The 25394-nt window shown below is 39.2% G+C and overlaps 2 protein-coding genes across 5 annotated transcripts in view; one reads left to right on the forward strand and one right to left on the reverse strand.

Moving 5' to 3' along the window:
* LOC137296680 (coiled-coil domain-containing protein 42 homolog) overlaps positions 1-1059 on the reverse strand; it is a 33451-nt gene extending 32392 nt beyond the window's left edge. Inside the window, exon 1 of one of the 2 annotated variants that reach the window (XM_067828503.1) lies at positions 682-1059. In XM_067828503.1, the coding sequence (XP_067684604.1) occupies positions 682-737 (56 nt within the window). In that variant the 5' untranslated portion in view covers positions 738-1059. The remainder of the gene's footprint in view (positions 1-681) is intronic. The other variant, XM_067828510.1, reaches the window with a different exon arrangement.
* Positions 1027-24257, forward strand: LOC137296696 (protein NipSnap-like). Of its 3 annotated transcripts, XR_010957659.1 has the most exons (11): positions 1047-1138; positions 11640-11812; positions 13058-13103; positions 13352-13443; positions 14403-14473; positions 14749-14889; positions 15750-15781; positions 16932-17026; positions 19275-19369; positions 21611-21694; positions 22407-22605. XR_010957659.1 is itself a non-coding variant. In XM_067828530.1 (10 exons), the coding sequence occupies exons 1-10, from the start codon at positions 1068-1070 to the stop codon at positions 22469-22471; spliced, it is 870 nt and encodes a 289-aa protein (XP_067684631.1). In that variant the 5' UTR covers positions 1027-1067; the 3' UTR covers positions 22472-24257. The 3 variants fall into 3 exon arrangements, 2 of the variants coding, with proteins under 2 accessions (XP_067684631.1, XP_067684624.1); XM_067828530.1 differs by lacking the exon at positions 16932-17026 and having other exon boundaries at positions 1027-1138; positions 22407-24257; XM_067828523.1 differs by lacking the exon at positions 19275-19369 and having other exon boundaries at positions 1034-1138; positions 22407-24257.
* The last annotated feature ends 1137 nt before the right edge of the window (positions 24258-25394 follow it).

Genomic DNA, 25394 nt, shown 5'->3' on the forward strand with positions numbered 1-25394 from the left:
TTACGGAAACTTGAGTTATCATAGAACTGAAAATAATGCTAGTAACCACACTAAATGAAATAAATTTTATCTAATTCCATAGAAGTGTTTTCGTTTTACATGCTCTCAGGTGTGAAAACTTGAATGAAAATCATGAATGGAATGAGTGATGAAAGTAGTACCAGTAATGTCAAAGTTCACGCATTAGCCAATGAAATCACTCGAAGATGTTATGACACATATGTGTCATAACACTTTGCTATGAAACACCTTTACGAAGTACCACGAGGGTAATAAAATAGTTTATGAAATAAACTTCATCTTGTCTGAAAGTAGGTTGAACGATATTAAAAGATTGTATTTATTTTTCGTTCACAAAATGTTTTATCATTATCTGATTGAAAACCCATTACGCCAGGATATGTCATAGAATATTGACCATGGTACTACACAGTCAAGGTAGGTAACAATACAAGTGATACTGTGTTGTTTAAGTTGTTAAGAAAGAGAGAAGACACACATTATTAGTATTACTTCGGGGCTGTATCAGGATGGTGACATGTGTAACATTCATTGTGTTTTGCTATAAAGTGTCACATCTGAAAAGGGTTACATGTTCACGCGACGTGTGTCACTTGCTTCTGCGCTCTGAATCTGATTTACAACATTTCATCCTTTTTTTTATCATCTGAAAAAACTTACACGAGGAGCTTGTCCTCAAATGTCGTCCGAAAGTATTCTTCCAAGCTGACAGTCATCTTGGTTTTTCCTGGTAATCCTTCTTTAAGTGCTAAAAGTTAAGCATATATAGCCCGAATCCACAGCAGCAACACTCAACTTAGAGTACAGCAGCCATTAGTCAACAATATGGCGAAGTTGCTAAGTGATAATCTCGAAGCATAGTTCTAATCATAATGCCAAACTAGGAAATATTACCATATAATATATTGACATTTGCATATTTATGAATACAAGGGGAAAGTATATAACAAAATATTTTGAGCATTGGTTGAATCAGTATATGTGATTTCATCCGAAAAAACAACGTAGCACCGGAAATTGCCGAGTGAAAGGTGAAAACAAGCAAGATGGCGGGTGTTTGTAGGCTGGCAAGGGTGACCATGTCACCCTTGATTAGACAAGGAGTTTCGAATTTTAGGTCAGAATGGACACACTTGTATTATATTTAGATCCAAGAATCTTTGCGTAGCCGACTTAAATATTGCATGACAAGTAACTCTCGCGCGTGTTCTTGGTCTAAGTCATGAAGGTTATATTGTCATTTCTTATCTACCAAATTGTTGTTTGCTCGTGTGTAGACTTTTCATTACAAGCATTTAGTCACAAGTATGGATTATGGAAGAAGTTAAATTCATATTCTTTTGTTCTGTGTGCCAAGCACGTATACCGAACCCAAATTCTTTATCTCTTACATGAGAAACAGGCGATTAACAGTGAATTCATTTCAACATGTAAAGTTTTCCAAGACACAACTTTGCTTTATTTATACTCTGCAGTAAACACTAACAGTAGTGATGTGTAATTTGTAGTTATGCTAATTTATTTAATCATTTTTTTTAAAGTTTTCATAGATACTGTTTGTAGAGATTATATATTTAAAATATTCTTTTCTAAATTAAAGTGAGTGAGTTTAGTTTTATGCCGCACTCAGCAATATTACAGCTATATGGCGGCGGTCTGTAAATAATCGAGTCTGGAACAGACAATCCAGTGATCAACAACATGAGCATCGATCTGCACAATTGGGAACCAATGACATGTGTCAACCAAGTCAGCAAGCCTGACCACCTGATCCCGTTAGTTTTATGGCAAGCATGGGTTGCTGAAGGCCTATTCAACCCCAGGACCTTCATGGGTATCTAAATTAAAAATTTATTGACTTCTTTCCAATTGACAGATTTCCAAGGTTGAAGTTAAAGTGCATGTATAATTAAAAGACATAAAATGTTACAAATAGGAAATCTACGTGGTGTAGTGCTTACAGCATCTGCCAAGAAAGTAGAAGGTCATGGTTTTGATCCCCTGGCCGCGTCATATCAAAAGGTTTTAAAATATGGTACTTGTTCAGTTGTCGGTACCTACAGTTCCTGGCCATAAGCGTGATAAGTATTCATGATTTTTGTTATGACGACATCACAGTTACTGTGCGTGGGCGTTACAGAAAATGCTGTATCTCGCTAAATACATTGTCTAACCTTAATATTTGGTGAGCTGACCCTTCATATTCAATACTTCACGTATTCCTAGTGGGATGCTGTCATACAACGAGTGCATGTAGTCAACTGATAGATTACTCCAGATATGACGAATTTCTGTCATGAGCTGTTCTTTGCTGGTGATGGTTGCAGCAACGTTTTGTAGATCTCTTTTGAGGTGGAGCCAAATATTTTTGATAACATTTAAATCTGGAGACTGTGGGGGCCATGTGGTACAAATTATGATTTTCTTGTTTATAATTTTCCACTACACGGGCCCAATGCACGGGCTCATTGTCATCCATGAATACATAATCTTCATTTGGGAAATGTCGCACAACAACTGGCCAAAGATTGTTTTCTAAAATGTTTATGTATTTGGCAGCATTTATATTACCTTCTACAGGGGTAATTGTTCCCACACCAAGATAGGTTATACAACCCCACATCATCAAACTAACCTTATGCTGTGAGGGGCGGCACACACACTCAGGCTTGTTGACTTCACCTCCCTTTCTCCAAACGTATACACGTTTGTCAGCTCCAATTACAACCTGATTTTCGTCAGAAAATACAAAGTTTTTCCAGTTTTGATTAACAGTGCATAACCTCCTTTCATGAAACCACAATCGATTATGTTTTACGTACCTATTCAGAAAACTCTGGTCCCGAACACTGAAAGATTTCTTTTGTCCACTTCGAGAAATGTTTTCTACTGACCCAGTTGCTTCATATTTTTCACAAATACTTTTCACTGTAGACCATGATAGATTCAATACCACTGAAATTTTGGATACTCTCAAATCTTCATTTAGTAATTTTATGATGAGCTTTCTATAAATACCCAATATCCAATAGTTGACACGTGGCTTGGATACAGCGTGATCCGAAAAACACGGGTATTACGTGATGACGTTGTCATAACCAAAATCACAAATACTTATGGCAAAGGACTGTACATGCAGTGTTCAAAATTAACTTTTTTATGAAGTAGCAAGTACTTGCTACCTGGTTTAAAAATAGGTAATAAAGTCCCAGGAAGCAGCATGGTTTCCTGTTGCGTAAAATACATCTTATAATCACTTCATAGCATGTTAAATGCCTCTGCATACTGGTATTTATCAAGCCTTGCAAAAGTGATACCTTTACTTGTATTAGCAGTCAATGTTTCAAGGCCCTTACGCTTCAGGTAGTGGTAATGTTATACTTCTGCACATACCTACTCAGCTGACTGGTTCTCAGTCGCAATCATATGAGTATTGTGATGCACAAGTGACCAAGAAAGGATAAGATGAGCATTTTTTCAAAAATTAAGATAAGATATCAGTATCGTTAAGCTTACGAGTGAAAGTGCGCAAGTGGAGATCTTTCCTTTGAAACTTATGGCTAATTGATGAAAGTAAGAGGTTTCTCCAGTGTTTGCGGCAGCTTTTGTACGAGTGTGTCCAGAAATAAAATTATAAATATGCAGTCAAAATCTTTTGTGTGTGCAGTTTTCATTAAAATCATGAATCATGTTAAAATATAGTGTTTGTCTATATGTTGCATTTTTAAGGTACTTTTTAAAATTACGTAGATGAGAATCTATGCGCCCATAACACGCACACTAAATGTTTTTTGCGTGGTTCTATTATATTTTTGCTTGAAAAACGCAGGTTTCAGTGATATCGTAAACACTGTTTCACAAAAATATACCAGGTATCAAGTTGTTGCTACTGTGTGTTTTTAAGGTAGCAAAAGATTTTGAATAGCAAAATTGCTTACTCAAAGCGTTAATTTCGAACCCTACTACCTGGCTCTCAGCATTAATGGGTACAACACTGACTGTTTGGCTTGGAGTCAGTGTAATGTTTCTGAGTAGGGTATTCATGCTTACCTGCGGCATGGGATCTCTGTGAGCTTGCATCTAGCTGAAGTCTGGGCTAGTACAAGCAGCCACACTTTCTCTGACATGCATGCTCATCATATGATCGAAATATCCTTAAGTGTGATGTTAACAAATAGGTTAGTGACCTGTATTAGCATGCAGATAATGAAAAAAACACTATATGTCTTACGTGCCTGCCATTTTTTGTGAATGAAATATTGATGCTTTTAAGGGAACAGATGGCATATTGTTAGCCTTTCTAACTAATGTGAAAGTCATATCGGTCAGCAGAGGATGGCCTTCAAATCTGAGTTAGGTTCAGACATGGTCAGTTTGTTTCTGTTAGAGCTTTAATCATCTGATATATTTCCTTATCCTGACTCATGCTTACTATGCTTGTTTCCTCCTCCTGTGCGAATGATAGAATGAAAAAATATCCCTTGAAGTCCCATTTTTTAAGCATATATAAAATCACACGCACAAGTGGCCTCCCTTTATAGTTTGGCACCCTCATGAGCCACCTGACAGGCCATGCTTGTCACTCCCTCTCCTCCATCGCCATAGTGAACGGTTGTTAAGGCACCTGGAGTCCATACATGGCACATATCTTTTGTATTTTAGATCCTTTATCTAATTTTTTGCTGTATACAGCTTTTGGTCTGTACATCTTATTAGTATGTCTTAAAATTATGGCTAATTTTTCCCTGGTTTTACGTTGTTGGCCTTTTATTTTATCTTGTGTACTGGTGTTGCATTTGATGAAATATGTTTTTTGCTGTAGGTACCGGGTGTCTGGAGCTGACCTGCATTTATTATGTCCTTCATGCACTAATATTTGTTCTTCCAGCATTTGCTGTAAACTTTGTTAGAATTCATCTGAAACGGAAACAAATCTTTATTTTTTTGTTGGCAAGCGTGAAAAGGACAGTGTTAGAAGGCACTCTCAAGTCTTGTTTGGTAGAACAGGTGATTCTGCTGGTAACTGTGTGTTTGTAATTGCTGCCGATTTTCATAATGCCCGTGAATTTGCTGAGTGTATCATGGGGCAGGTCACTGGCTTAGCGGAGGAAACATCCAAGTGTAAGAAGAGGGCATCTTGGATGTTATTCTCATTGCAGACAAAGAAAGAGAGATCTACACCGTTATAGAGGAAGAAGGCATCAGTGCCCAGAACCTTGTTGAAGTTGCATTCAAGCTTCTTCGAGATCATTCAACGAGGAGATTGTACATCTGGCTGATGTAGACGTCTCAGCATCCTCAGACATGTCATCAACCCTGCAATTGTTTCACCATACTCTACAGAACTTTGAAACGGCTTATGAACTTATGTGAAGCAATTCACAGAACAGATGATGAGTTTGATGGAGTACTGCTTTAGGGAAGAGAGCTGTTCAGAGGACTCCTTTGATGACAGTCGCCATGCACTCTCGAATGAAGAGGGTGACATGCATAGATACTTATGTTCGTTAAGAATTTCGCCATTTGAAGTGTCTAGACTAAGAAGTCTGGAGGATTCTACGACCTTTGGCTCAGTTGTAGCAGTCCATGAAGGAGCATCCATGCACCTACAGCACTCCAGTAGTAAGGATTCAAGTCATTCTCCAGGACATTACAGATGTAGTTACAGATGATCATCACGGTTGGACATGGATCTACATCCTCAACAGGATCATGCTCGCAGGCATGTGTGCATGCCCTTGCGCAAGGGGGATTACTCTTGTAGAGACTCACATATGGAAGGAGCATTCGCAAATGGACGGACATTCAGAGGGACACCTGTCTGTATTGTGTGCATAGGGACAACACCTGAAAGGAATTGCGCTCGAAGCACTTGCAAAATGTTTCGTGCATGGATACAGGCAGACATTGCTCTTCAGATTGGGAGATAATTAACAGACCGTTTTCAGATGAAAAAATTGATGTCTTCTAGGACATGGAAGTAACTTCCTGGATCACCAATGGACTGGATCTGGAATCTCCATCTAAGGAATCGAATAAAGTTCTCACCTATAGGATGGTTGATGAAGACCTTAACTCGCTCACCTTCCCACCCATTGAACTGATCTCTAACTTCCCCAACAGTCTCATCACAGCCTTTGATAAAGCTATGAAGTATCAGAGTCAACATATCAGGCTGTTCAAGTGCCAGAAGAATCCCTCTTCACCTAGTGAAACAATTACATACAGAATGATGGATGAGAGTTTTGACTCTCTTACGAACCTGTCCATGGAACTTGTTGCAAGAGTCACCACTACCCTCAGAGCAGCTTTCGAGAAAGCTGCGAAGGACCAAAGTCAACATGTGCTGGCATTTAATGTATAAAGATTTCCTCTGCACCACATGGAGCCATTTTACAAAAGTGCTGGACCTGGATGAAGACTACAAGCTTATCAGGGAGAGTTGCAACAGTTCTTATGAAATAGACAGTAAGAAGATTGTGCAGCTGGATACCATGATCAGATGAACATCCTTTGGCTTAGCAAGACCTAGGGCAATCAACAAAGTGCTTATCTCAAGGTCCCAAAGCCCACGTACAGAGGAAGACAGGGTGATCCTTTCAGCGCTACTAATGTAATGTAATGTAATGTAATGTAATGTAATGTAATGTAATGTAATGTAATGTAATGTAATGTAATGTAATGTAATGTGATGTTCTAAAGTTAAGGAAGTATGTAAACCTCATAAGAACATCTGTATAAGATGACGACTGCATTATCTTCATTAATGACTGAGAATGCAGATAAATCTGTCACGGGGGACAGTCTATGTATATCAGTATTTAGTGGCAAGGGTTTTCTCGCGCTTCTACTCAGTCATCTATACACATGTTCACTTGTGTAACTCCAGGACATGCTGAAAAGCGAAGTTACAGACAAGGCCGAGTGTTGACAAAGAAATCACCAACTGCACAAGATTTCATAATGAGCATTTGGCTGCTACACTGGTGACGTGACATATCTGGAATCTGATTGGTCCATAGGAGACAACAGTTCACGTGCCATGACGTTGTTTACAGATGTAAACATTTTCAACATGGAAAAACTTCATTTACAGTCCAGTTAGCAGTCTATAGCATCATTCGATTGTCTTCACAGGTCATAGAGGTATTCTGACAGCAGATTGAACGTTTTTATCTGGAGACTTGCAGCAATAGATGACAGTTTCTGTTGTGACAGCCAGACTAATATAAATAGACTTCATATTGATGACAGTTCATTCTCAATAGAGAGTATTGGGTGTTTGAAGATGAAGAATGATGTATCTTCACTGCATATCATTAAGATTCTGGTAACATTTTCACTATAGATGAAGCATGTACCTGTTTGGTATTACCTCACCTATACAACTGTCTTCATGAATATTCAGCTGACTGGAGCGTATCGGCAGCAACAGTCATGGTGTAAACAAGACGGTATCATATTACTAGAAGATAATAAGGCAGAGTTGTAACTGCAGCAAGTTCTGCAATCCTGTTTTCCCAGAAGATTGCTGGGTCAAGATCCAAACCGTTTTTACAGAAACTATGAACATGACAATGTCATCTCCGTTGGAAACAGAGTAGCTGCAGGAATGTGATCGAGAAGGGAAAAACGTATTCACATCAACCAGCTGGCGATGTAAGCAGTGATCAACACTTTATAACACTGGTTGAGATCACTCATCCTGAAAATCTTGATAAAAGCGTGTCATATCCCCGAGGCAAAGGATGTCTTGGGAGACACTTTACTTCATCCACTGCAACCATCCCCAACAGAATGCATGCTCATCATACAGATGTTAGGATCTCTGTTTATAGACTTGTTTGTGACAAGATTCAACAGACAATACAGACATTCATCTTACCAGTGCCCGATTCGCTAGCACTGAACCAGAGGGGCTGAATGTACTCGTCTATCTGCACACCAAGCTAGTTTATGAGAACCCGTCAGCGTTCCAGCTTCATCCATTGACCGTATCAAGACTTGCTTGAGGAAATGAGTCAGAGCAGTGAAACCAGTGACTTTAGCAGATCAGCTCATAACTTGCATGATGTCAAGTGGCAGAGATTTGATCTCTGCACATGTCAGAAGGCATTTACAGCAATGAAAACATGTGGCTGACTACCTGTCACCAGCAGCAGACGAAGTGACTGAACAGTTTGACCCTATCTACGTATCGTAATGAAGAAGGGCAGCTAGCTGACGAAAGTGCCAGAACTACATGCTCTTTTAAGCTGGAAGATCAGCAAAAGAATTTCAAGGCACCATTTTGGATCTCAGCATAGTACTACAACATCTCTCCTGTGAGCCTTTTAGATCAAGTGACCTTTGAGCTATTTACACAGAAGACACTGTTCTTGCCTTAGCCACAGCAGCTCACATGTCAGAGATACAAGCGCAGGACCAACTCATTTTGACGTCATGTAGCACCACGTCTTGGACTTGAATGGGATTTTGCTGCATAGAATAAACTACCAGTTTAACCAGATAGACTGTTCCACATCCCATTGCTATCAACAAACTTGGTGTTATCCTTGTGTCCAGTCAGAGCATTAAAGATCTACCTGCACCAGACGAAAATATGTAGATGAAAATTCAAGGGCCTATTCATCCCCTTATCTGCAGAGATATTGACAGAAGTCTCCAGAATGACCATATCACTCTGGATGAGATCTGTTATGCTGGGGGCCTACAAATGCCTCTGGCATTCACCAGTTAAAGATCTACCTGCATTGGACGAAAACATGGAGATGAAAATTCAAGGGCTTATTCATCCCTGTGTGTGCAGAAATATCGACAGAAGTCTCCTAGTGTTCCCCCTAGGCACATTTAGGAGGGTGCAGCGCCCTGCCCTTTGACTTTTGCACCCTGCCCTTTTTTTTTTGCGCCCTGCCCTTTTTCACCTCAGTCGCAGTCGTTTACTATGACGAGTGTGTGTTTTCCAGATTTGAAATGCTTTTTTCAAATTCTAATTTTAAAATCCAAACTGAGAAGAGTAAAAACGAACTTTAGAATTGAAATTATAAGACAATTTGACTTCTTATACATTTTGTTGTTTTTTAAATAACCCTCAGCACCATACCCTTTGAGGTTATGAAGCGCCATTTTCCATGAATTTACCCTGCCCTTTCTGAACCCTAGGGGGAACACTATCTCCAGAATGATAATATCACTCAGGATGAGATCTGTTATACTGAAGGCCTACAAAGCAGCAGGACTACCACCTCCACGAGCATCCAACCCCCATGAAGTTAGAGGCTTGGCATCTACATTCAATCTCCACAGAAACTGCCTGATCTCATCAATTATGGAGGGCTGCTTCTGGAAGTCAAACATGGTGTTTGCCAACAACTACCTGAGAAACATCACAACTGAAGACGTCTCCGGCATTCACCAGTTTGGGCCAACTAATAGTTCCACAATTTCGCTGAGTATGTCTCACCTTGCATCACATGACTTATAGAGATCACTACTCTAATAAGTAAATGCTTGACAGTTCATCAAGGAGAGGCTAGTATGAGTGATTATGAACCTGTACTTGTAAACAGATGATACTTTTAATGAAGAAGGGTTGCAGCTCGTCTTGATAAGAACATCTTGACGGAGAGTTGCTCTAGATAACTGGTGTGTTTATATATGTCCACAAGAAGATGTCAGCAGTCACTTCACTATAAATTTTTATGCCCCTGGCATGTAATGTGGATTGATATGGTTGACACCTCATCCATCTGTCCATCTGTGATCATTTTGTTTCCAGAACAAAACTAAAAAATGTTCAATATTTTTTCAACTAAAATTGGTACTGGTAGATATAACAAACAGAACCGAAGGTAGTGCCTTTTGCTATTTACCGATTTTTGTCCTTATATGTTTCTTAGTCTGCATGGAAATTTCAAAATCATTAAATATCTTTCAACAGATCTTTCAAATAGACCTTGAAGTAATGCCTTTGGCTATTTGCAGATTTTTGCCATTATTATTTTTCATGATTTCCATGGAAATGAGTCAGATTCAAATCAGTTTGAATTTTAAGTAGCTGTTAGATGATTCATTCTTTCAAATTTATGTGGGTTTTGGGGATTTGTCATGTTCTGATGACTCTTGCTTTTTTGTGTATGGCTGTTTTTGAACTGGTGCTTAATGTAGTTTCTGTGAAATTAGTGGTGGCAGTGAACATCTTTTGGAAGAAAAAGGTTAGATATATTGGAATCATTTTATATGCCCAAGATATTTAAAGGAAGCCAGTCTTCACAACAAAACATTATCCCCGAAATTCATCGCCCCTAAGTTTGTTTGTTCAGTATACATATATATGTTCATAGTTTTTTATCCCACCTGGCATGTAATGCAAGGGGCTGTTGTCGATGCCTCATCAGTCTGTTTGTCCCTCCGTTTCTGGAGCATAACTGAAAATCTGTTTAATATTTTTCAACCAGAATTGGTAGATAAAACAAACAGAACCTAAGATGGTGCCTTTTGCTTTCTATAGACTTTTTGTCATTTTATTTTTCTCGTTTTCCATGGAAGTGATTTATGCTAAGTATCAAAAGGGAGGGTTGAACTTTGTTTCTAGATCATAACTCCAAAAGTGTTAAGTTATTTTTTGTTGCAGAACTTGGTAAACGTGTCAAACAGAACCTAAATTGGTGCCTTTTGCTATTTGCAGACTTTTGTCCCTGTTATTTTTCTCAGTTCTATGGAAACTATTTGAATTTCATCTCAAAGGGACGGATGGCCTTTGCATATCTTGAAAACTGCTTAGACTCTTTCAACAAAACTTAGCAGACATGTGAGGTAAATCCCAAAGTGGTGCCTTTTGCTATTTGCGGATTTTTTTATTTTTTTATTTTCCTTGTATTCCATGGAAATGATTCGGACTGGGTCTCAAAAAGGGACGAGTGTGCTTCATTTCTGGAGCACTATTTGAAAACCATTCAGTATCTTTCAACAGAACTTGATGAGGTAGATCTCTAAGTGGTACCTTTCACTGTTTACAAAATGTGGACATACATAAATGTTTCTAATGATTTTCATGCAAACGATTTGAAGTTAGTCTTAAAAAAAAACCCATCAAGTTTGACTTCAAGTAATTGTCAGATGATTTGTTGTTTCAAATATGTGGGAGCCAGGGAGATATGTCATCTTCTAATGACTCTTGTTAGTTTTTTAAATGATTCAGACTTGGTATCATTATGGAGGAAGATCTTTGTTTCTTGTGCACAACTCGAAAAGAGTTTGATATGTTTCAACACACTTTGACAGATTTATGAGGCCACAGTGGTGTATTTTGCTATTTACAGATATTGGTATTTATATTTTTCAAGATTTCCATGGAAACCACGCAGACTTAGTCTAAATAAAGATCAAGAAACTGTCAGAATCTAAACTTAGCCACTGCGGAATGCTCTTATATGATTCTTATATTACCACTGCACTGTGCGTAAGGCCATTTGCATGATCACAGAAAACAAATTGGACATGTTTTAACATGTTCAGTAAGCTCCCTTATCTTGACCTTGGTCTTAAAACAGTGAAAATTGTCTGACTATGGATGGTGAACCTGCATGTTGCTTCAGATGACAATGCATGTATTTCAGGTGTGTCAGCACCACGACTGTGCCACACAAGCAGGCGGCTGTGTCAGAGGACTTTCAAGATGATGAAAGAAGGAGTTGGCTGAAGAACCTACTTCGTGTGAGGACACTCCCCACTAGCTCTGAGTCACACTCCAGTCAGCTTTCAAGTAAAGAAACAGTCTATGAGATTCAATGTAAGTGTCCATGCGTATATTTTTGCTCAGCTTTGAATTGTTTTGTAATGATGTTTACATGGCTCTTTCCTGTTTTTGGAATATGTCTGCAATTATATTTATTGTAGAATTGGCTTTGATGCTCTTGTCATCCTTATCCCATGTGAGTTTCATAAATGGAAAAGTGCACACATGTTGGTAAGTAAAAGGTGTGTTTAGGTGTGCTTGAAGGCCAATACTTGGCCCAAAGTCTGCTCAAAGTCCGTTCCAGTTTGGAATCAACATTGCCCAATTTATGATAATATATTCATGTGCAGTGTTATGATTTGGTAGAGTTAACATGCACATCACTGATAACAAGACCATTGAAGAAGAAGAGGCTATGCTTAATTTTACATCTGTTTTATCTGATTACTGACCTGTGAAGGTCCGGCATAGAATAGGCCTTCAGCATAAAAAGTGACTATGCTTGTTGTAGGAGGCGACTAACGGGATTGGGTGGTCAGGCTTGCTGACTTGGTTGACACATGTCATCAGTTCTCAATTGCGCAGATCGATGCTCATGTTGTTGATCACTGGATTGTCTGGTCCAGACTCCATTATTTACAGACCCAAGCATATAGCTGGAATATTGCTAAGTGTGGTGTAAAAACTCAACTCACTCACTGTATGAGCACTCTCCAACAGTATGAACAGTATGCAATGTTTCTGATATTGCTCTGGATACAATGTGTGTCCTTGCATATCCTCTCTGAAGCAAGTGAGTGGGTTGTCATGGGACAAAGTCAGTCTAAGACTCTTGTGCTCTTTATCCTGACAGTTAGATTGGGCTTATTTGTCTGCTGACCTTGTCAATGCCTGTATGGCCAGACTCTCTATCATTTGACTTTGTGTCCCTTTGTGACTCATGTATAATCACAGCAAGATGGAATGTTGGATACTGTTGTGTCAGTACGAGTATGCAGTAATGAGATACTTCAAATCTTTTTGCATGAAATGAATCAGAATGCAGTGTTAGTTAGAATTGATGTGAATATGATTTGTTTGAAAATTACCAAAGAAAAATGTGATGCTTTTTTCCCAGTTTTATTTACCAAAGACACCGTACAATGCTGAATGTATTCTAGTCAGTAATCATTTTGAACATTTGTTAAATTGTGCTGATGGCTTTCCACATGATAACCCTGCACATTACTAGGTGAGATATTTGTCAGTTAACCATGCTATCATGGTTAACGCAAACATTGTATTTGTGTTTGTTTTCAGTTCATGCAGTGAAACCAGAATCTATGGAAGATTATTTAAATCAGTTGTAAGTAATTAAAAGCTGTCTGCTAACAATATGTGTGATATTGTGTAACACTGATGTAAAATGGTACGTCTTGTAAAGTTTCTCAAAAGTATGAACATCATGAAAAAACAAACAAACTTCCCAACAATTTTGTTATGAACAAAGAATAAATCTGTTGTGTTGAACCTGTAGGTCTAGTAACTCGCAGTTGGATAACTTCATTGTAGTTTACATTATTTACAAAGTGTGGTTGTATGACTTCCTTGCAGCCAGGAGTTTCAGGAGTTGTTGAAGAAGAAAGATGCGGGTCAAAGTCTTGTAGGTAGCTTCACTGTGGAAATTGGTGACCAGGATGAAGCAAGTGAGTTGCTGTCACCACTATTCTGTTATACAGTAGAACATGGATATAGCGAACACGGATATAGCGAACAAACGGATATAGCGAACAAATTTAAAAGTCCCGTCAATGGTCCCTTTATAATATCATTAAAATTATACGTGAATAACGAACTCGTGAGTAGCGAATTAACGGTTATAGCGAACTGATTTCCTGACCCCAAGCCCAATTACCGACGTGAGTACCGAACTCACTCAGTGTCAACTCAGCGACTTAGCGGTATACATCAACCTTGTGGGCGGTGAATCAACATTGTTTAACCTCGTTGGCGGTGAATCAACATTGTTTAACCTCGTTGGCGGTGAATCAACATTGTTTGAAAGTCATTAATTAATTAACAAAAGAAACACATCGTGTTTAAAAGCTTGACTGATTCACAGATCTTCAGTTCGCTCTCGTCGCTATGGCAGGCAAACGTAAAGCTATCACCTTTGACACAAAGCTTCGCTGTTAGTCAGAAAAGCCTAGATGCTTCAAGAATGTACGCACCTTGCCTGTGACATACAAAGCAGATGCTAAGGCCTGGATGACCAGTGAATTGTTCACAGAGTGGATCAGAATTTTAATGTCAATGTACAAGAATAAAAATATGTAGCCCATGTATATATGTGTCTCTTCATCTCTATAAGCCAATATGGCGGTCAAACGTGAATAATGAACAACGGATATAGCGAACTAAATCCCTTGGTCCCTTGGAGTTCGTTATATCCGTGTTCTACTGTATGTACTTCTGTGGTTGTCATGCATCATGATCACCCTGGCATGGCAGGATATCAACTTCTTCTACTGGCAGTCTGCTGTATTAGAAATAAGAGGGAATGCAACTGTGACCACCATGATTACTAAGCATCATTTATTTTGATAAAACTCTATACACTTGCAATAATTTGATTGTATTGCTGATTGTGATGATACTTTAACAGTTCACATATGGGCATTCAAGGGAGGCTACCCTGTTCTCAACAGAGCGAATCAAATCTACAGAACAGACCAAGTAAGTGTATATCTGGACACTGACTCTGTCAATGTGTATGTTGTACAGTAGATGTTCAGCTTGTGTTGAGTGAAAGTTCTTAATGAAGTAGTCAGTTATAATGTGCAATTCTGTTTATCATTTTATAGTGCTCTAAACAGAGTGAAATGATAAGGCTACAGTGCAATTGTCATGTTGCTTGTTTTCATGTTTGTCTTGTTTTCATTTGTTTCTTGTTAGATTTGTTTACATGAAATGCATCAACATGATCTAGTGTAGAAAATATATGTTTACAGGATTTCATAACATTTCGCAAGAATCGTAACAAGATGCTGCGATCAAGGAGGAATCAGATCCTGCTTGCTTTTAGTTTCTGGCCTGAGCTCAAACCCAGAGAAGGCAAAAACATTTATGAACTCAGGAGTTATGTCCTTAAGGTAAGTTACACAGCTGTGTGTTGACATGCATCTATATGTCAGGGAACCATTGTTCAAAGCGACCATAGCACTAAGGTAATTGTAACTCCAGTACCATAGGTTGCTTTGTACAACAATACCCAGGTCAGATTCAGACTCACAAGACAGCACCGGAACCTATGGACTCTACTGATTTTGCTGCAGTGATAAGGTGGTGTAAGGCCTTTCCCATGCAAATATCTCTTGTTGTTCTGAAATTAGACTGTTGCAACAGTCTATTGATCGGTAACACTAAATCTCAACTACAGCTTTTGCAGGGAGTTCACAACACCGCTGTGCGGATTGTCATATGTACAAGAAAGTATGAACATATCAGACCTGTTCTTCAATCGCTCCATTGGCAACCAGTTGAACAACAAATTCTCTTCAAAGTCTTATGCATTGTGTTTTGTTGTCTCTCTGGCTCTGCTCCGGTCTACCTTTACAGTATCCTCACTCCATATTTGCCTTCTTGATCACTGCGATCTCAGAGTAAAAATCTCCTCAAAGTCCCCAAAGTACGATCAACCTTACATGGATGCCAAACCATCTGCTCTGCTGCTGTAGAATGGAACATTCTTCCCCAGCATCTACGCCTCTGTACTGATTTCTCCCTGTTCAGGAGCCAACTGAAGACATACCTCAACAAATTAGCTTTTCATCAGTGATCCCCAACAACCTCTCCTCTTTACTTGTGTATAGTGACACTGGAACCTTTCATTTTGTGCGCTTTGAGCATGTCACAGACATGGATATATGCACTATATAAATAACCTATTATTATTAGTAGTAGTAGTAGTAAATACTTGCCTTGTTTTGACTGTGCCTTTCTTTTTCTTCAGCCGGGAACTATGATCGAGTGGGGCAATAACTGGTGAGTATTGCTTCAGCTAATGCTGCATTTTCTTTGTAAAAGGTATGTAGGTAAATATACAGAAAGTGTCATTGTAATTTTAAGAATTTAACTGCAATCGAAGACTCATATGAGGAAATTTGTTGAATTTAACTCTGTTTGAAAGAGAACTGATGGATGCTACTTACATCAGTTCTTATTAACATGTTTATGCTGGACATTAGCAGGCAGGAGCAGATTTCCAAGTTTTATTGCCTTCTGTTTGATAAATGAAAAAAATCCCCAATAAATGTTTTTCCACTTTTCTTCATAATATTAGGCATTACTAAATAAAGAAATTTCATCATGACTGAGAATCTGTGTGGGCATGCAGCAGGGAGAAGTACACTGTTTTATTACTCGCCCGTTGAAGATACTGCAGTGTAATATTTTTACGGCAATATTACACCAGTGTGATACTGCTTGTCATATGATGTCAAAATGGTTCAGCGTTGTGAAGTCACAATGCTAATGTCGCTGTCGTAATGTTACGTGACCTTGGTTGATTTGAAAGCTGAGAGTCATCGCACTGTAGGCAATTTTGACACAGTTTCTGTCAATTTATTTTAGCGAGTAATAAACAGAATACTGACCTTGCTTTCCGCTCGTTTGATACCAAAATCATTAACTCGTTTAATAAAAATGGTATTACACTGAAGTGAGTTTAGTATCCTCTATACATCACTGTCAGTTTTGCACATTTGCGAATCATGGTGATCAAAATAACAACAAATGTACAAACAAATAAGCCTGAACCTGACCAAGAAACTTGCCAATCTTACCTGCCATCTATTGCATTTTTGCCTTCAAAGCCTTGTCATTAATGAAGTTAGCAGTGTGATGTTAAACTATCAACTGATGAATATCACCTGGTACCTATTTATTGTTACCTACTGCCCAGGCCATCAACGCTGCTTGGAGGAGACTCCGTGTTGAATTGTCTTTTCTTATTACCGGTATTAAATAGTCTTTGTTACAGCTTTCCATTACTTTGGCCAGGAACCTGCAACAGATGAAATGCACTGTTTCAGATTTTGAATGTGTTGGTGTTCCATATTAATGTGAAGATAAATGAGGTTGAAAGATGGAGCTGCAAAAACTAATATGGTTTATCACATCATGTTGCATTTAGGGCCCGAGGAATCCAAGCCCGTCAAACTAACAATGAACCTGTAGCAGGGTTCTTTTCACAGATGGGAGAACTGTATAATGCTCACCATATCTGGGGTAAGTGTGTGAGCTTTACCATGCTCACTCTATGTGGTTTGGCATTCAGATGTACGGAGGTAGTAGAGATATAGCACGCAATTCAGTGATTTTGTCCTTCCCGTTGAGTGAGGCTTTCTACCTCTTATGTTCTATCACAGTGTTTTTGTGCTGTTGATTGACATTATGCCATTTGCTTAATCATTTGCATGCTGCAAAACATTTGATCCTCATCCTTTTTTGTAGGTATTAGGAAAGTTTACTAGTTAGGAGGATTTGTTTGTATGACATTGCTGTATACGCTTTCTCTAAAACTGAAAATTTATTTGTTTCCCTTTTGCTGAAAGAAGAATCCTTTGATCATATGAAACAAAGTATATTGAGAGGTGATTCAAATCAACTGCTGGCAGACGCGTTGTGTCCAGTTCATGCTTTTTTGTTATATTCTGGCAACATTTATGTGTTAAATTGTCCTTGAAATATTTCAGAGAACCTCCTAATTGTGTATGCTTAACATGCTGCTGTCAAGTATCCATGATATTAATGTCTTTCTTCTCATACCTAACTTCTCATTTTACTGATTTGAAATATTTTTGTGGTTTTTATTTGGAATGTCACAATGGCTGACTTTGACTGCGTTTCAACATTGCATGTTAACCTGTCCCCTGAATGCTCCATACATCAGGAAGAAAGTAAAGTGAACTGTTCTGACCTTCCCTTACTGGGTGATGATTGGGTAAATAATACAAGTCACTCCTACTCTCATAACCACACTTTTAGATTTATTTAATGGTTTTAGTAAAGGGAAGTGCAATTCATAATTATTTGATGAATTTCAGTGGAAGAAACAGGAGTATATCACACCCAATTGCTTCAGAATTTGGTTGGTCGTGACCCTGAAAACTTGACTTTCACCTGTTGTACCATGTGTCTTTTCTTAATTCATATATTGATTCATCTGCTTTCTGTATAGTGGTGAATCTAGGTGACCTAACTGTAGCAACGAGGTACATGACCGGACCACAAATTTTAATTAGACTTTGAATTGTTGAGTGTTGGCCAGTTGATCACTAAGTAGCTGTAGCAGGTCACCTAGTGTCACCCTCACAGATTACTAGAGTCATCATGGAGCTTCTGGCCTGAAGTTAATCTGGTCACAGCTGTATGCTGGCATACTTGTCATACTAACCATCATGCATATAGAGAAAACAGTTGACCTACTCAAGTGTCCCAGAAGAATATGTCAGTTCACCTGCTGCATCATCTTATCAGTCTCTGAAGGATATGTCTTTGCTTGTATGGTTCACATTTCTGCAGTCATATGAAATAGAATCCTGGAAATTTGGGGTAAAACGTTTCAGTATTTACAATACTACACATAAAATATGTGTTACTGGTATTCATTTACCATTGAGCATGTTGACAAGACAGACTAAGCCAAATGTAACTTCACTGCGGCAATGTTAAAAGATATGCATGTGTTGTTTTTTAACTCAAGTCCATTCGTAATTGTTATTGTTATATACATTTTGGATTTTCTGTTCCAACTCATAGATGGATGAATTGTATTACCCTCTGTTCACTGAGGAGATATGCAGACATTTTGGAAGTGTTTGCGAAATGGCGTAATACTGCAGATGAATCAGGATTCTTAAACACTTCAGGGACTGATTTACGAGAGTGTTCAAAACATATCCATTGGTCAGGTCAGCATGGTTTAGTGCTTGGAGTATTTGGAAATAATTAATATCAGTGAACATTTTCCAGAATTCCTTCCTCTGTGTATTTGAGGACTATCAACCTAATGCTTGAGAGACTTTTGTTTTGCTACTTTCAGTGCTGCTTGCACCACTGTGTGTCGTATGTCTTTCAGTAGTGAGTAACCTAGATGTTGTCTAACACATGTAGGCAGAAAACTGTACAGTCCTAGGTGCTGGACTACTACTGGGCTAATGGGAAAACATGCAATAACCTAACATTTCATTTGGGCATTCACAACTGGTGTGAACTACCATGACTAAGCTAGCTAATTTCTAAATTCTATACACATCATGCTTATATGATGCCCTGAGTGAAGTTAAGTGTTTGCATCGTTTTCCTGAGCAGCCTGCCATGTTTGGTTGACAGTTCTGCCATATAGAATACACCCGGCACTGACTCTGTGGATGGGCGTCTGGGCTTCAACTAGGCGCCAGACAGCAGAGGCCTCACATCTAGATGCAAAAATATAATTCCATCTAGGTGCTGTAATTGTCTTGTTGATTTGAAGGGCGAGAGGGATAAAGTACCGACAAGCTAGTAATGCGCCTGTTGCCGGCTTCTTCTCCCATCTTGGAGAGCAGTATAATGTACATCACTTGTGGGGTACGTAGTCCCACCCGTCCATGGGGACCTTGGTCTGTATATGCTGTAACTATAAAACAGCCGCTGAACAAAAATCTACACTCTGCGTAATGTTCATATTTCCTTGCATATTTCTCAGAACCACTGTTGTTCTTCTTGTAAGGCATAGGGATGGAACATATCTTTTATTTTTAATGTTATAGAGATGTTCCTGTGAAGATACTTTGTGTCACACTTAAGGCAATTAAAAAGAAACACAGTGTTCGATATATTTCAGTCTTTTGGTGGAAAAGATAGCGGATGACAACCAATAAGTATGTGTATAAGTATTGGCGTGTATACTGTAAATGTTTAGACTGTTCATATAATATCTGGGACGTGTCTGAAGCCCATTTCTGGTGTGTCCAACCATGCTATTGCTAGAATATTGCTAAAATTAGTGTAAGACCATACTTACTCACTCTCTGACATATGTAGAGAGACAAGAGTGGGTTGACAGGAGTGTCTACAACCCACAGGGGATGGATGAAGAGTTCATGGAAAATATGTGGGCTGACTAGTGTGTCCTGTGTACACAGAGTAGGCCGACCAGGGTGTCCTGTATACACAGAGTAGGTGGACTAGGGTGTCCTGTGTACACAGTAGGTGGACTAGGGTTTCCTGTGCACACAGAGTAGGGTGACTACAGGTGTCTTGTGTACACAGAGTAGGGTGACAAGGGTGTCCTGTATTCACAGAGTAGGTGGACTAGGGTGTCCTGTGTACACAGTAGGTGGACTAGGGTTTCCTGTGCACACAGAGTAGGGTGACTACAGGTGTCTTGTGTACACAGAGTAGGGTGACAAGGGTGTCCTGTATTCACAGAGTAGGTGGACTAGGGTGTCCTGTGTACACAGTAGGTGGACTAGGGTTTCTTGTGCACACACAGTAGGGTGACTACAGGTGTCTTGTGTACACAGAGTAGGGTGACAAGGGTGTCCTTTGTGTGCAGAGTAGGTGGACTAGGGTGTCATGTAGAGTAGACTGAGTAGTGTGTGTGGTTATTGAATGACTGTCATTATAGATGAAACTTGAGACTTGGTTGATAACCTGCTTGTGGTAGCGACTGATTACCACCAGGGGCTGGAATGTTTAGTTCAGTGTCCTTTAGGCACACAAGTTCTTTCACATGCTAGCTTGCTCACAGTTACACAGTATTTAAAGGTTGTTGTGCAAGATGCAGATGCAGGCTTTAGATAGTTAACTCGAATTTGCCATTTTTCACCTTACAGCTACCTCTAAATTCACAACAATGTGATTAAATTCTTGTCTTAGTTTTTGCTATAGAATGAGCTCTGAAGGCATCCGCATTACTCATAGTACTGCTTGATGGAACAAGCCTGTCAGAATGTATACTTGTTCTTGCATCTCATGTTAGAGAATTAAATGTGTTAGAGAAGTCTCATGTGGATGGGGAAAATTCAGAAGGAACAATAATGTCTACTGTTACAGGCTACATAATGATTCAGAATTCTTAAATACATGGAGAATTCAAAATACTTCATTAGAATCAAATGCTTAGTTAAGATTTGAATGATATAAATTTTGAAAAATAGACGACAAAAATCATTTGTTTGTGTTTTTCTCCTCAAAAACTTTTTATCCAACCGTTTTTTGAAACTAAGAATGAATTAAACAACTAAAATGATTATCATTCAAACTAGGTTTTGAATATTATTGCTCTCATGGTCATCATCAAGTGCATTTTATGTGAGGCTTTTGACAAGACTTGGTGATACACTTAATCTTTACAAGAAGACATATAAAACTACATTTGTCTTTGGATTTGTGTTAATACTGGCTGTGCAATATCCAAAATATATTCACATTATAATATGGACACATTCAAATGTTATAGTAGACGTTGAGTTCATCTTGATTAACATTAATGCACATATATTTAAAATGGCTTTCTTACCTCAATCAGTATTCTTGAGAAACACTCTTTCAGTCATCAGACAGTATTTATATGTTGATGTATGTTGCCCCTGAATCAGAAACCTATTGATAAATTATTCTGCCAAGGTATTGCTGGAATATTGCTAAAGCGCTGTGAAACCAAACTCACTTGCTGATATCATTCAGTAGAAAGTTATGTCTTAAAATTTTCCCGAGCTAAAAGGATTGAAATGTCCAGTCATTGTGTGAAGCTGAAAATAGTAATGTTTGAGAGATGAAGGCAGTGCCGTGTCAGTAGTATGGAGAGGTCTCTGTGCTTTGCAGGCTACAAGGATCTGCAGACACGCAAGGAGACGAGAGAGGCAGCTTGGAGTCGACCGGGATGGGATGAATGTGTGTCCTATACAGGTAGACACAATACTGATAGAAAACTATTATTAAGAATAGTGTGTCAGGTAAGGCACACACAGACACACTGCTGATAGGTGAGTAATTCCAGTATTGACAGACCCGTGAAGGTCCCGGGGTAGAATAGGCCTTCAGCAACCCATGCTTGCCATAAGAGGCGACTAACAGGATTGGGTAGTCAGGCTCGCTGACTTGGTTGACACATGTCATCGGTTCCCAATTGCACATATCGATGCTCATGCTGTTGACCACTGGATTGTCTGGTCCAGACTCGATTATTTACAGACCACCGCCATATAGCTGGAATATTGCTGAGTGCGGCGTAAAACTCGACTCAACTCAACTCCAGTATTGACATGTGCCACTGAGCAACCTACATTGAAGGGCAAGGTTACTGGAAATTCTTGCTTATATAGCCACACTTGTTGGTTGTGTGTATGCACACTTGACTGTAACACTGTTCTGGTCTTCACCAGTATTCAATGTTCTCGAGTAAATCATGTCATGATTGGAGATCAGCGTTGTGAGTTTGGTATTGCCAGTCATCAGTCAGATCTGATTGTTGTAGCTGATCAAGTGATCAATCTGATTCACCCCAGTTAACAAGACTGTGTTTTTTTCTGTTGACATTAAGTTAGATCTGTGTAGCTCTTATTCCACATATACATATGAGTTCTCTGAACAATTACAGTGCTCATTCATTGTGTTTCAGTCCCTCTGATCCGTCACATGCAGTCTCGTATCCTGATCCCAACGCCATTCTCCCCTCTGCAGTAGTGGCCCTGGCTGCTCTCCTGTGTGAACTGTAGTGCTTAGTGTCTGTGTGCTGCAGATCACAGACAGGCACCACTGGTGGTTGCAAGTCTCTACAATTGTAATATATACATAATACAAGTGATCTGACCTACAAACGTTTTTTATTATTTGTCAGCATTCCCATAGGGAGACAGATTTTTGTTGTTGTAACTTGAAGGTTACTGCTATACACTGGTTCAGTCTGTGAGTACTTACTGTACAGAGTGGTTTCACATAAAGCCAAATACCCACTGGCAAGTTGATGCATCTGGCCAGTTGAGTTTCGTACATCAGTGTAAGGGTTTGTGTGCTGAGAATGATAAGGCGTTGTGTACAATCTATGATTTGATATGTCTGGAAGTATCAGGAGCCTTGCTGTATAATCTATCTGAATAACAACTCAAACCAAAGAAGATAAATGCATGCAGTACTATTTATTTGCAATGCTGTTTGTCTTTGTCCTCTTTGCTGGGAGTTACTTAGACACATGACAACCTGCAGACATTAAAGTAACTGGATGGAGGAATTTCCTATCAACTTTCTCAACTGTACATTCAGTCTTTATATGTACTTGTGTAACAATATGGTGATGATTAAATTAAATTAAGTGTGTGGGTGAAATCAATCACTGTTTATCTCCAAAGTGTCCTTAAGTTTTTAGACAATTTCATATAGGCCAGCTTGTTTCATCTGTTGTGTAAAGGAGAGACTCTTTTCTTGTGTCCTGGTTTGTGTATGCTTGTGTACTGCTTACAGACTCAGATTTCACAGTACTTTGCTGGGTGAAGATCTCAGATGTTGGTTTTATCACTAACATATCTCACATCACTCCTATATACTGGTAGTTAGTGGCAAGTGACACATGCACTGGGTAGTTACATCACTGCTGAAAGTGGCAGGTACCCGTAGAGAACAAGTGAATGGCGAAATGTACAAAACCTGACAGGAATTTTGTTTCATCTATCATAATACTATTCCCTACCGGCAGCGCCACATTATAATTGTTGTGGCTACAGCTGCTGAAGAAAATGTTTGGAGTGGTCTCCTCTCTCCCTCTCTCTCTCTCTCTGTGTGCGTGTGCGTGTGCGTGCGCACGTACATAAATCTTAACTGTAATGAATAAATCGCCCGCAGAATACCTAACCGTCGGTGGTTAACCTTTAGAAGGTAGTCGACCTAACTATATTCTCAATGCCCAAATGTTTGAAAAACGTGATTTTGTTTTGAAGACATTATTAGCAAAGCTATATCCAAAATTCGAACCGTTTGACCGCCACTCGAAACAACAGTGTCCGAGGTCTCCAGCATTGTAAAACATTTGAAGACTGTTAGGCGTGAGTGCGATGCATGTCCACAACGTATCTCTGTACCTACATGCTTGGACAGCCAAGTGTCCCCCATATATTAATTTCTCCTTCCTGATAATATTTGCCACGTAGATTGAGTACAGGAAATAGCAGCCTTAATGGATGGCAATGAGTCCGTAAAAGAGTCCACACAAACACTCTCACTAGACTCAATTTGTATGTTTTTCTATGATGTAATTTTATAATGTAATTTAATGATCATGATGGACGCAGCATTACTGGCCGCCAGCTTGAAAGGGGCACTTATCACTTCTCTGTATGACAAATATTGTAAATAGGTGCACATCAGACGCATACCTTCAGACTTTGGCCAGGGCGTGTGAATCTTGCGTTGATGAAACGTTTTCATAGATGTCTAATTTCCTGCTTTTGAAATAAACATTTCGGATATTCAGAGAAAATGACTTGTCTTATATTCAACCGACCAGGTAAGATTAAACTGATGGCGTAAGGGGTAAAGGAGTAAAAGTACAGACACCTGCAGCAGTAGCATAACCAGACATAGGCCAGTGTTGGTCCAGGACAGATGATGGATGTTTCATACCGAGACATACATTTTAAAGGAAAAGCGTGAAAACGACCATGGCCAACGTTGCCAATGGTTACCGGATGCTCGCAGAGCCAACTGCCTCTACATGTACACCAAGCACAACAAACACGAGACATTATTAACTCCCGGTTTACTGTCGCGATTTTTTCCCCATCAGAACATTTTGGTCTACTTTGAATGAATCACACCTGGAAACCAAACCAGATTATATTCTGAATCAATACTGCTTCCCCAAACACCATCAAGTGTGGAACATATCACCCGATGGGAGGGTCTGCTACGCAAACGTTGTACGCTCTCGAACAGCCAGCATTCCATTTGTTGTTTGACGCAAATTTCCTCACATTTTGTATCCAACAAGTTGCCTCGCTGCGTTGTATACACGGCAGGCTTGGTTGCGAGTTGCCTGCGTCAGTGACCTTATGTATGAATATTCTAATCTGTAAATCTGCAGTTGGGTAATATTTATAATATTTTGTAATTTGGTGAAATTATTAGATAGATCTATGTCCTCTCTCCAAGTGCCTGCTTCCGAAGCTGGTGTGAACCTACGAAGTGCTCCCCTGCTTGTAGTGTCTACTTCGGCTGCTAGGTTATCGACTGCAAAAAAATATTTACGCTGAGCGATTTTGAACGACCACTCAGTAAATGCCAATATCTGCTCAACCAGGAGAAATTTACTCAAACATCCTTTAGAGTATTAGATTATTCTTTTATCTTTGATGATATTTGTCAAAATCATGGAGATTTTCCGTTTATTTATCGGTAGACTACACGTAGCCTCGAGGCCGGACTTAATGTTATATCTCTAGACTAAGTGTTGATTATGTCGACAAACGTGTGCTGTAAATGAATTGCATTCAACTTGCTAGTTGGGTAAATATTATTGATTTGTTTGTGTAGATGGACTTCTGCTGCTGCTTATTGAGCCTGGACCCAGACTGTGGAGATAACCCATCACATAGTCCACAATGAGTGGGGAACAGGT

The sequence above is a fragment of the Haliotis asinina genome, chromosome 1 (genome assembly GCF_037392515.1).
Source record: "Haliotis asinina isolate JCU_RB_2024 chromosome 1, JCU_Hal_asi_v2, whole genome shotgun sequence".
Taxonomy (NCBI): Eukaryota; Metazoa; Mollusca; class Gastropoda; order Lepetellida; family Haliotidae; genus Haliotis; species Haliotis asinina.